Source organism: Phyllostomus hastatus, unplaced genomic scaffold (assembly GCF_019186645.2).
Source record: "Phyllostomus hastatus isolate PE091 unplaced genomic scaffold, TTU_PhHast_1.1 phas_contig_34, whole genome shotgun sequence".
Lineage (NCBI taxonomy): Eukaryota > Metazoa > Chordata > Mammalia > Chiroptera > Phyllostomidae > Phyllostomus > Phyllostomus hastatus.
The window spans coordinates 45,293,784-45,307,298 of NW_025333857.1; the positions used below are offsets into that span (position 1 = coordinate 45,293,784).

A 13,515-nucleotide genomic window follows, 5' to 3' on the forward strand; every position below is an offset into this window, starting at 1 on the left:
CAGCCAATCGGTGTTTCTCTCTTACATCAATGTTTCTCCCCTCTTTTTCCCTTCCTTCTCCTTTCTCTAAAAATAAATAAATAAGTACAGTTTTTTTAAAAAAGTTTGAATCTTTCATTTTACAGACCAAGGGATAGGTGACTGTCTAACAGTCTTTTCTGTTGAACAGCAGTCTATTTTTGCATATGGTAAGCAATCCAGGTGTTTGATTTAAATTAAATGCACCTGTGGATTAGGTCCTATAATTTAAGTTTACAAACCAGCCCTGGCTAGTTTGGACTCAATTGATTGGAGCGTTGTCCCGTAAACCTGAAAGTTTGCAGGCTTGATCACTGGTCAGGGCACATGTTTGGGTTGCAGGTTCAGTCCCTGGTTAGGGCACATAACAGCAGCAACTGGTTGATATTTCTTGAGTTGATGTTTCTCTCTCTACTCCCTCCTTTCTCCTCTCTCTGAAATCAATAAGCGTGTCCTTGGGTGAGGATGAAGAAATGTACAAACCAAAAAATTAAAACCGTAGTGGTGAGTTCTTCTATCACATATACCGAAGGAGTTATATTTAAGTTGTTGGGAGGTGTATTTTCAGTTTATATAAACTGTACTCATTAAAACCAGTGATGGATATTAAAGGTGATTATAGCATCTTTATGCAGATTTTAAGCAAGGACAAATTTTTTTGTTTCTTTTTATGCACTTTACGTACAGTTTGTATCTGACAATAGAGATATTAAGTTGATTCCCAAGGCTCTTGAAACTTGATTTATCAAGTTTGTCTGTTTCTGACTATTTAGAAGGATAGTGTTACACACTTACAATGTTTCTTTTTTAACTAAGAAATATATATTGGAGATTGGTCAGTTGATATTTATAATATAAAAAATGTTCAATTCTTTAACATTGATTCCAAAAGTGAAAAGAAAGCAGAATTGTTTGCTTTTCTAATGATAAGAACAAAAGTTTTGTAGGAAAAGAAATTCCAGTCCCTTTTTATATCGTATTTTTTGAGTACTGAATGTGGTTTGTGTCTTGTAGAATGGAGATGTATGCATTTCAATTCTTCATCCGCCTGTGGATGACCCACAGAGTGGTGAACTGCCCTCCGAAAGGTGGAATCCTACTCAAAATGTCAGGTAAGGGGTTAATAAGAAATAATCTGGTTTTTGAGTGGTTCTTAAGAGTGGATATTATTTTTTAGCAAGTACAAAAGAATCCTTTTGGTTATTTTGTCTTCCTTTGAGCTTTAAGTAGCATGTGTGCATCATTTTGAAGTTTTATTTATGGAACAGTAATGCGTATGTTACTCGTTTCTCAGTGTTCACTTTGGGAGAATTTTCTAGTCTGAGTCCTTCCTCTTACATTGTCTGAAGTTACATTTGACTTGGATCTCATGACTTCCATGTTTGGATTGCTTGCTTTATTCTATGATTCTTACTACTTTTTACAGAAAAGACTTACTCTTTACAAACTGAAAATTGACTTTGCATGCTTCTTTTAAAACAAGCTTCTATTATTCATTGTTTTTTCTTTGTTTTATGTATATATATATATATGGTGTTTCTTATGATTTGGAAGACTTGTGTATTTCTTATAATTGTCTTTGGTTATATAATAGTTGAAATTTTTTGTTCGATAGCCTTATATTATTTATCCTTTAATATTTTTCTACAATAAAATGAGTAATAGATATTTTTTAATTACTTGAGATAGTAAGGCCTAGGTAAGTTTACTCCTGTATTGAATTATTTTAGTAATATACAATTGATTAAAAGCAATATGTTTATTATACTTTGATACTTTTACTTTTCACATTTAATAGTTATTAGAAATGAATTTTTAATCAGATCAGTAGACATTTTCAGTTAGTTCATGTATCCATGAATAATTATTATATTGCTAGAATGAGGCAGAATACAGCTTTGATTTTATATAAATGAATACTATGCCTTATATATACTAAGTGTATATTAGATGCAATTAGTAGGAAACCTTATTTCTTTTTTTTTTAATTTATTGATTATGCTATTACATTTGTCCCTTTTCCCCCCTTCCCTCCCCTCCACCCTGTACCCCCTCTCCCACCCACGTTCCCCCCCTTTAGTTCACTTCCATGTGCAATTCTTATGAGTTCTTTAGCTTCTACCTTTCCCGTACTATTCTTGCCCTCCCCCTATCTATTTTCAACCTACATTCTATGCTACTTATTCTCTATACCTTTCCCTCCCTCCCCTCCTCCCACCCCCCCCCCTGTTGCTAGCCCTCCATGTGCCCTCCATTTCTGTGGTTCTGTTCCTGTTCTAGTTGGGAAACCTTATTTCTATATGATAATGGAATAAATAGAGCAGTCAAACCAAGTTCTTTTAATTCCTCTGAGTTATCTGGCAAAAATCACATTGATCTGTTGTCAGTCTTTTTTAAAAAATAAGTTTTGTTGAGATATAATTTCCATACCACTTTTTAAGTGTATGAGTCACAGATGTTTAATATACTCAAAGTGTTGTCCAAACATTACCACAGTTAATTTTAGAAGATTTTTATCATCTCTAAGAAACAGACCTGTTAGCATTTGTACTCCATTATCCTTCAACCCCACCCCACCCTTCCACCGAGGAAAACCACCAGTCTGTTTCCTGTCTCTGTGGATTTACCTGTTCTGGACATTTCCTGTGAATGGAATCTTATAATATGTAGTATTTTATGTCTTGCTTCCTGAACTTAGCTTAATGTTTCAATGTATCATGTATCATACTTCATTCCTTTTTACGGCTGAATAATATTCGATTGAAGGCTTATACTACAATTTGTTTATCAATTCATTAGTTGATGGACATTTGGGATATTTCTTTTGCAGTTATGAATAATGCCTTAAAGAACAAAGTTTTGACATGTATGCATGTATTTGTTTTCTTGGATGTATACCTGGGAATGAACTTGCTGGGTCGTATGGTAACTCAGTGTTTTAACTTTCTGAGGAACTGCCAACATGGATTTCTTTTTTGGCTGCACTAAGTAGTTCATTCCCACCGAGCAGTGTGTGAGAATGCCAGTTTCTTCAGGGTTTCGTGAGCACATATTGTCTGTGCTTTTTAAATTACAGTCATTCTAATGGGTGGATATGGTATCTCACTGTGGTTTTGTTAATTACTGTTTCTTTGTTGTTGTTATTATTATTACCATTTTTTACATCAATTAAAATCTTAGAACAGTTTTAGATATTCAGAAAAATTGTGAAGAAAGTATAGATAATATCCATATACCCTGAAACTGCCAATTTTCTTTATTAACATCTAACATTAGTATGGTTCCATTTATTATAATTAGTAAACCAATACTGATACATTATTTTAACTGAAGACCATACTTTCACATTTCCTTAGTTTTTACCTATTGTCATTTTTCTGTTCCAGAATCCCGTGAAAGATGCATTGTATTTAATAGGCATATCTCCTTAGGCAACTGTGACAGTTTCTTAGACTTTCTTTGTTTTGGATTAATTACCTTGACAATTTTGCGAGTACTGATCAAGTATTTTGTAGAATGTCCCCCAACTTGTATTTTTCTATTGCTTTTCTGATTATTAGATTTGGGTGATGAGTGGAGGGGAGGAAAACCACAGAGGTAAAGAACAGTTGATGGACCCTTGAACAATATGGTTTTAGCTGCAAGGGCCCAGTAATAGTGGGATTTTTTTTCCAATAAATATACATGTGGCTCTTTGTACCACTGGGTTTTGTGCCCACAGATTCAAGCAACCACAGCTCAAAAAAACAATATTTTAGGGAATTTGCAGATTGGAGGGTCAACTATATGCATTCATTGTTCTACACCATTTTGTATAAGGGATTTGAGCATCCACAGATTTGCATATATGCAGGCATGGAGAGGATGTCCTGGAATCAATCCTCTTCGAGGGATACACAGGGATACTGAGGGATACACAGTTTAAGTTCTAGGAGTGTCAAAAGTTATATGCAGATTTTGACTGCATGGAGATCGGCGCGCCTCTAGCCTGTGTTCAAGGGTCAGCTGTACATTTTCATGATATCGTTTCAAGGGTACAAGGGTACACAATGTGATTTATCACTGTTGGTACTAATATTTTATACCTGGTTGAAATTCTGTGTTAGGGTTTCTCCTCTCTGAGTTATTCTCCCCTCACCCCCCTCCATCTGTACTCTTTGGAAGGAAGTCAGGGGTATAGCTCACACTTTAAGGAGTGGGGAATTATATCTTTTAGAGACCAGGATATCTGTATAAATTATTTCAGATTCTTCTCCACAGAATATTGGTCTATTTTCCCCTATTTATTTATTGACTAATTTTGTTGATTTTTCTTTTTTAAATAAGAGCTCTCCATGTTTTAAAATATATTTTTTAAAGATTTTATTTATTTTTAGAGAGGGAAGGGAAGGAGAAAGGGAGAGAGAGAGAAACATCAATGTGCGGTTGCTGGGGGCCATGGCATGCAACCCAGGCATGTTCTCTGACTGCGATGCTTTGGTTCGCAGCCTGCGCTCAATCCACTGAGCTATGCCAGCCAGGGCTTGTTGATCATTTTTAATGATCTGAAAGCTCGTAACTTGATTAGGATCTTCACTTTTGTCAAAAGCAAAGAATTGAAAGCTTTTTAGCTTGCACCAGGATTTCTTATCCAGTTCTTACCAAGTTATTTCTTTCGTACTTTCTGGGATGTATGCAAAAGGGTCTATCTGTTCGAGACATATCAAATAAATTATTGATTATGCTCATATATTTAGGTACCTTGTTCAATCCGATATACTTAGGAAATGTTGAAAATTGATATACAGGGCGGGGCAAAAGTAAGTTTATAGTTGTGAGTGCTGTTTATTCTTATATTACTTATTACTATATTATTTCTCATATGAACAACTGTAAACCTACTTTTGCCCATACCTGTATTATAATGAGACCTTCATTCCTACCACGTGTTCTCAGGGATCTGTCAGTCAGCAGCAGCTTCAGCATCGCCTAGCAGGAACTGTTAAATTTATTAGCTGCTCTACCAGCATAAAGAAAAACGTTTTGTAATATGTGACCCATTAAGCTACCACATTTTCTTAGTCATAACAGACTTCTTTGCCACAATGTCCTCTTTAAATTCTTCTCCCATCTTGAAAACATGTAAAGAGGGCTGAGTTTTAACTGGGTCATCTTCTGGTGGTACTAGTTCATCTTTTGAAATAGTGTAAATGAAAGATTAAAAGAACTCAGGTCAACTAGGAGGGTCAGGCACTGAGCTTCACTTCTGTATACATCAGTTTCAATCAAATTACACTAGGCCTGTAAAACCTAAGAATCTCAGTCAATTACCATCTTTCTCTTTCTGAATCTCCATCTAGGTATGTGAATGTGTATATTTTTAAGAATCAAGTAAATGTAGTTTTTTTTTTAAAGAAGTGCTTTTTCTTTTTTTTTTTAACATTCTTTTTAAAAGATTTTATTTATTTATTTTTGGAGAGGGAAGGGGGGGGATATCAATGTGCGGCTGCTGGGGGCCATTGGCCTGCAACCCAGGTATGTGCCCTGACTGGGAATTGAACCTGTGATGCCTGGTTCACAGTCCTGCGCTCAATCCACTGAGCCATGGCAGCCAGGGCAAATTTAGGCTCTTAAGAGTGAACCCTTTCTACTTCACACACTGCTTGGCGAAGGTATATGTATACACTTGGGGGGAAAATGCTCACTTTTAATTCTGCAAAATCCTAAACTCTTCCTTCTTAGTTTCCAGGCAGCCCCATAAGCCTCATGTTACTTTGTTGTGTGTGCTGGGGCAGGCCCATCTCACTGACTACTCTGTGTGTACAAAGGGGCAAATACAGTGTTGCCCATTTTGTCATAGGTCTCTAATTCTGATTTCCTAGCTCCCTTAAATGCCTAAGTTTTGTTTTTAAACATGTCTTAACTCTGAAGAACTTTACAACTTACTGGTTTGCTGTTTGCGTGTGCTTGTGGTTAGTTGGCCTTCATTTTCTTTGGGTGTTTTTATTGTTTACAAACTAAATTTTTATTCAGAATAAGATAGTCATATCATCTCTGTCAAAGAAACAACAGCAGAAGGTCTGAAACAGGAACCCGAAGACTATGTAGAGTGCTTTTGCCTGTCCCTTTGTCTGTGCTTCCAGTCCAATCAAAACTTTTCTGCTCCCTGAAAACTCCTACCGCAGTTCATGGCATGGCTTAAAGCAGGGGAGGGAAGGAGCTCATTTATTTCTAGGAGTGTCTCTAACTCCGTGAATGATGGTGGTGCTTATGGGAATTGTGCAGTAAGTTGAACACACTTTAAGAACTCTTAAGTTTTCATCCCAAATTCTTAGTGGTTTAGGTCTGTTCTGTATCGTAACACATTAAACACTTGCACCGCTGGATTTGGACAACGAAGCCTGACCCTCTGTACCCACATTTAGAGCGTGGCAGTGGTGCTTTTCGCTATGGGAACTGAGATCATGGGGATGGGCCCTCAGAGTCCATTTTGCTAATCCAAGAAATTTATATCCAGGTGCCACAAGACTGTCTAAATGGACAAATGCATCTCTCTGTTACTAAAAAGCAGACTTCATGGGGAGCTGTGGATTTATATGGACAGAATGAAACTAAGAAAGAGTATATGTTGTTTCCTTGATCCTTCCCCTTTGTCCATCATCTGCAGGAAACCAGTCCCTGTAATGGGCTTGAGTAACCTCTTCATTGATAGTTTCATCATTTGTTTGGTCTTTCCCTTTTCACCTATTGTTAACCCTCTCCACCTTCTGCTATTTTTTTCTTCTGGGGGGTAAAAAGTGAATAAAGATTTTGAAACACTTAATGAAAGTAACAAAAAATGACAACAAAAAGCATATTTTGTACATTCTGGCAGTACTGTCTTAGCAGTTTAGTTTTTCCATTCTCTGAAAACAGGATAAATAATACTTACCTTGTAGAGTTTACCATGCTATAGGTGTAATGCCTGTGTTAAATTATTTTGGTACAAGTGATAGACATTTTAAACTATGTACGACATTTTCTCCAAACCTTTTCCAGTCATAGTACTTACCAGAAATGAATATATCTGTATATCATAGTGTACTAAATTGAAGATGCTTTTTTGGCCAGAAGTTGTTTCAGAGGCTCAAGTTATCTCAAATCCAACCCACCTCATTGATGAGGGAATGAATACAGATATCACCTTGTAACCTATCCACAACATTCTGTTTGGGAAATTTTGAGTAGGATATTGCTTTTGAATTGCATTAGTAATCTTGGAGGAAAAAATCTCAATTCTGTTTTGCTCTGTATTGGCCTTGTTATTAGGCAGGCTTTCTTGGTGACCAAGACGGCCACCTGTTCTGTGCTTCTCACACTCAAAACAAGAATAAAAGTTCCTTCTGCTATTAAGTTAGAAAAATGGTGGTTCCCACCAAAGATCTGATTGCCCTAGCTTGAGTCACATGCATATATCCCCAAACCAGTCATCATGACAAGGTGGATGAAATCACTAGCTGGTATGTCTTCTGTTGCCAGTTTAAGTAGGTTGTGTGTATGAAGGTGTGGCATTGTGGTAGGGGAAGATTAACCCCACCCGAACCAATGGAACTGAATCTCCACCCCGTGCACCCCCCCCCCCAAGTCTGCTTTCCAGATGAAGGGAAGAAGTGAAAATGTACTGGGTTTAACTATTGTCACAGTCCACTGTAGTAACTGATACTTCTGAAACCATCATGGATTTTAATTTAGGAGTACATGGAGGTAGGAGTGAGCTCTTTTTTGGTAGAAATAATTTACTATTTTAAAAATATATATTTTCCAATATAGTATTTTAATAATATACACAAGCTGTAAAAAAAATCAACTGGGTGAACTTGTGGGGGAAATTCCCTAATTAAATTGACATAGTTCGTCTAGACATGTGGCTATTTAAACATTAGTGTTGAATATTCAGTTCCTCGGTTGCACAAGCTACCTTTCAAAGAGCTCAGTGGCCACATGTAGCTAGTGGTTACCATATTGGATAACAGATACATTTCCACCATCACAGAAAGGTGGAAGTATATACAGAGCTGAACTAGACCATTACAGCTATTTTTTTCTGTTTATACCGTACTTTCTTCTTATCCTGCTTCTTCCTAACGGGTTTTGTGTGTTTTCTTCTGAAGCATCCTTTATGGAATTTTCTACCTGTGTTTTTCTCTTGCTTCTTAGGCTGTTATGTCAATCCATTTCCCATTGGCTGTGATGAGTTTGAATCTTTCAAATGTAATTATTGGAGAAATCCAGAAGAATCTTGGCAAGAAGGGCGAGGAGTTATTTCAAACCTAATAGAAAAGTTGTGTGTGTGTGTGTGTGTGTGTGTGTGTGAGAGAGAGAGAGAGATGGATTTTAACTACAAATTTTTTAAAGTGCCTTTGTCATAATTTTGTATACTCACATAACAAACTCTTTACCCTTTTTAGGAAAGGGTTTCATCAAATCAAATATCACTTGCTTGGTTCTCTCCCTTTATTTTTTACTTGGAGCCAGGAGTACAAAGCTTTTTTGCAATAGCATAATCTATAAGCTATCACCAATGAGAAAAGCTAGAAAAGCTTGTTTTTTCCTTCCATTTTTCTCCTTATGTTCATACACATAGCTTTTCTGGGGCGGGGGGGGGACTGGATAATTTGGAGTGTATTGTGCTCTTTTGGTTATTTTAATCTAACTGAAACTTTATTACTCGTTTTTATCTATGGATGAGAATATATCTCCCATGGGAGAGAGATATATCTATATCTAAGTCATTTGTTGTTATACATCTAGCATCTCACTTGGTGCCTCTGGCACCTAGGAAGTGCTTAAACACAATTTTTGTTTTAATTAAAAAATGTTTATTGATTTGAGAGAGAAACATCACTGAGAGAGAGAAACATAAATTGGCTGCCTCCCATATGTGCCCTATCTGGGGATGGAACCCGCACCCTAGGTATGTGCCCTGACTGATCATCAAACCCCCAACCTTTTGGTGTACGGGACAGTGCTCCAGCAACAGAGCTATACTGGCCAGGACAGTTCTTGGTAAAAACTTCTGAATAAAGATTTCTGTTATTGAGACTAGTTTTTCCCACACTGTTCTGTTTAACTCTGTCTTCCCTTAAAAAAATGGAAAAGAAATATATTTGTATGTAATAACTGTTTTTTAGATCACCTAAGCAGCCATGATCAGAATTGGGTGTATGGAGTAGCATCCTTTTTACCTTATCCTGTGAAAGAATTCCCTTGAAGCTAAATTTTTTTTTCTTTTTCCTATTGCACTCAACTTATAATTTTTAAACTGTTATTTGAAAATCCTGCAGATCTCTACTTTTTGCAGATTGGAACATGTAGCCAGTTGAGACAGTGCCTTCTGCAGTTCTATGCCCAGCAACGTGATCTCATGCTAGACTCACATGTTTCCTCTGCTTTTTGTCTCTTGATTAGCCTAGCCTGCTGAGTATTGAAAACAAAATTTTATGATACTGTATTTCCATTTCCCTAAGGTCTCAAATGGTGTAGTCTTAAATTTAAAAGAATACTTCAAATCCTGTGAATGAGTATTTGTAGCTGACCCTTTTTTCCTGTTTCTAGGACTATACTGTTAAGTGTAATCTCATTGCTTAATGAGCCCAACACCTTCTCCCCAGCCAATGTGGATGCTTCAGTTATGTTCAGGAAATGGAGGGACAGTAAAGGAAAAGACAAAGAATATGCTGAAATCATTAGGTAAGGTGCTTTGTTTTGGGTTTGATTAGTAACTTCAAGTCTTTATATACTTAGAACCAAATATCCTAGAACCAAGGGTTTAAATTGAACTTCATTGTCTACTCCATTTCTCTCAGATTTGTTGTTTGGAAAGAGATCTGTGCCTGAGCCTAGTGAGTGTGTGGCTTTTGAGACACATACTGCACACACTGCAAGATAATGTTGCAGTAAATCTGATTTCCTGGGAACCAGAACTAGGTTCTGAGCAGCCAGTCAAGTTTTCAGACTCTCCCTCGTAATCCTTTTAGGGATGATTATACTGTTCTGGACTTTCAACATGTCCATTAAGTATAGCAGGCACCCAAGGTATTCCAGATATTCCAGGTGTTTTTGTTTTCAAAATTTTTATTAACGAAGCCCTATTGTTTATTGGCCCTTTTGACCATAGTAGCAAGTATCTTCTAGGTATCATTACTCTGCCCTAGAATAAGAATCTGGAGACTTGGGATCTACTCCTGTGCCACCCTTCATGTGTTATCAGTTAACTTTTATCAGTTAACTTTTTGGGTCTTTAGTTTTTCTGTGTAAAAGGAAATAAAAGTAGAAGGTAAGGCTCTTGATATATCCTGAGTAGGACAAAGTTTTCATAACAGTACCTAAGAATTGGCACTTCAGTTGTAGTAAATTCCATTCCCCTGAATACAATGCAGTTTTATATACCCTTAAAATAGAGTTCCAAGGACAGTTCCAGCACATTATGTGCATAGGTTAGAAAGCATCAGAATTTATACAATAGGGTCCCTGTCTGTAAATTTAGTCAGCTTGATACAAATAAGGAAGATAAGACAGTAAAACTAGACAGTGGTAAGTAGGATAATGGGAAGGAGTGATGAGAGATGGCTGCTTTAAATTGGGTTGTCGGAACAAGCCTCTGGTCAGGTGATACTTGTGACAAGAGGAATAACAAACAGAAACATTCAATGAAATGCTTGTCATCTGATAGCTCAATAATGTAGATTAGCAGTTCTGTTTGGTGCCCACTGGAAACACCTTTAGAACCACCCCCTCCCTAGTCCTTAGTCATTTGATGAGGTTACAGGGATAGAATCTAGACACCTGTTTCATTATCAGACACCAAGGTGACTGATATAGACCAAAGACTGAAGATAATTAGTATAGATAGTGAAGACCTGCAGAGGAGCAGGAGTGGACTGAAGAAGATTCAAGATGAGAATGCTTCATAAAACAGGATTGGAGCCTGATATTCAAGGAAAGGTAGGATTTAGTGAGTGAATAATGCCTAAGTATTCCTGAGATGTTTGTATTCTCTGTATTTCTTAAGGGTTTCTTTATTTCATTTAATTCACATTTATCATGCACCAGCCTGTGGCATGTACTCTACTAACTCATTAAGCTGTACCGTCTTCATTCCTGGGGACCTTACGCTTAGCAAATAGGTGACCATAGGAGTGCAACTGTAGAAGCTTAAGGTAACAGTGGAAAGAATATATAATGCTATGGAATTCTTCAGTCAGGTCTTTAAAAAAATCAAAGTGAGATCCACTTTTTCAAAAGGTCAGTAGTAAGTGTCTTTCAGGATTGACACCTGACAGTCTGAGATCAGCTTTGGTGTAGTAGAGACTCTCACATGCTTTCAGGCAGGTAATAAAAGTTTAGAAATCGGGCCATAAGAAATCTTGATTATCTAGAAATGCTAATTTTAAATCCATCTTCAAGACATACTTACATAAACTATCCTCCTCCCTTCAGGAAACAGGTTTCAGCCACTAAAGCCGAAGCAGAAAAGGATGGAGTGAAAGTCCCCACCACCCTGGCGGAATACTGCATCAAAACTAAAGTGCCTTCCAATGACAACAGCTCAGATTTGCTTTATGACTTGTATGATGACGACATTGATGATGAAGATGAGGAGGAGGAAGATGCCGACTGTTACGATGATGATGATTCTGGGAATGAGGAGTCGTGACGTGCTCCTTCGAGAAGCCCCTGTACTGCCCTGCCATCTCAGGCCAAAGGGAGGGGAGCAATGGGGACCTAGCAGTGGCCCCTCAGCAAAAACCTATCACAGGGGGTGGGGAAAACAAACAAGGCTCCTGCTGACTCCCCTTACGGATCTCAGTTTGCTCCTTTTTATGGACCTCTTAATGGAGAGAAGGTAATCCTCCACAGAATGTCTGAATTCTTGCATTCTTTACCCTTCCATCACTGTATTGATTCTTTTTTTTTCCCCCCCTTCAAACCCAAACCCCTGCCTCACTTTCGTCTCCACAAAGTGTTCACAGCAAAACATGTTTGGTCTGTTTTTAGATTCTTGAAGAATTAAATAGTCTTTCATCAAGATGTTTAATGTGATTAAAGCTGGGAACCCATTGGGAGTTCACAAGTGCTGCATATGCTGGGTAGCAAAAGAAAATGGAAAAAAAATCCCTGTAAAACTCCCACAAAACAAACTTTAGAAAAAATTGCCAAGGTTTAGCTGCTCCATTTACATTAGTGTGTGTGCATTTGTTCAGCCCCATGGTGGTGAATTTTATTTCTTTCTTGTTTTAAAGTCTGGGGTATGGTGGGCATCAGGGACTCTGTGTGAAGACTGATGAAATGTGTTCCTAAGGGCACAGAGCTCCTTCAGCTTCCAGGAAATCATCCTAACACAGAGGCCTCAGCTACTCTGAGGATAGAAATCAGATTTTGGTTTTTGAAATCGATTGGGATCTAAAGCTTGAAATAAATATTCATACTTTGCATAGAACTGAGCACTTGATTGATATTTATTTAAAAGGCAGAGTTCCTCCCCCACCCCCAAGGAGTGGGGAAAGAGTGGGGATTTGTGTGTGTGTGTGTGTGTGTAGTTTTAGTGATGGCAACAAAGAGTTAAAAATCACTATGCCAATTTTGGTTGATGCTGCTGGAGGGAGGGGGAGTAAAAACTACTGGTAACCACTGTTGGGAGAGAAAAACATGTTTTATATATTTAAAAGGGCCTTTCCCTCAAAGATGCACTCTCACCATGAGGATTTCTTTAAGTAACCAGTTTTAATGACTCAGTATTAATACTAGGTGCATGTGTTAAGATTTTGGTTTCCATTGAGCTAGTGATAACTGTGGATATATGTGAGACATGCGTGACCGGTTACCTTTCCTCATTGGATGTGATCTGGACTTTGCTCGCCTTTCAATATACTCTGGCTGTGGAGCGCAAGCAGAAGTTGTGCATGGAGCTTGCCCTGGGCTTGTTTTGAAATTTCTGGCAGGGCCAAGGGAGTTGGCAGTGGGCAGTGTCTGGGTGATGTTAGAGCTTCCTGCCATGCAATTGCTGCAGCTTTGATTTTCCCGGTCTCAATCATGTGTTTGTCAATCAATTCTGAGATCCATCAGCCTTCACCAACCAGGGACTTCAGAACTTGACGGTGATTTTTGTTTCTTATGGGAGTTGGCCAGTTCACCAGTTCATTACAAGAGCGGTGTTCTTTCAGTGGGGAAAATCGTTACAATGTAAAATCACAGGTTTTGGAAGGAAAAGACAGCAAAGACTGACTATAATCCTACTGCAGATCCCTGTGCACTAGTGTCAACTCCTTTTCTTCAGATCTTTAGTTCAGAAAGAACAAAAGGGTTGATGAGGGACGGGGTAGGATGGATCCTAGGACAGAGTAGGTGATGCTTACTTCCTTAGCTCCTCCTTCCTTTCTGATCTCAGGGTTTTCATTAGCTTTTCAAACTCTTCAAACGTTGGCTAATTCCCAGCAACTCCCTGGCCTCTGAAGTTTGGTCTAATATTGAGAACATTTA

General features: G+C 37.9%; 1 protein-coding gene across 1 annotated transcript in view; it reads left to right on the forward strand.

Annotated features, from left to right (window-relative positions):
• The window catches only part of UBE2R2 (ubiquitin conjugating enzyme E2 R2), a 98,460-nt gene extending 85,985 nt beyond the window's left edge, over nt 1-12,475 (forward strand). The window contains exons 3-5 of the mRNA XM_045840615.1: nt 1,033-1,130; nt 9,592-9,726; nt 11,476-12,475. Of these exons, the coding sequence (XP_045696571.1) occupies nt 1,033-1,130; nt 9,592-9,726; nt 11,476-11,692 (450 nt within the window). The 3' untranslated portion in view covers nt 11,693-12,475. The remainder of the gene's footprint in view (nt 1-1,032; nt 1,131-9,591; nt 9,727-11,475) is intronic.
• The last annotated feature ends 1,040 nt before the right edge of the window (nt 12,476-13,515 follow it).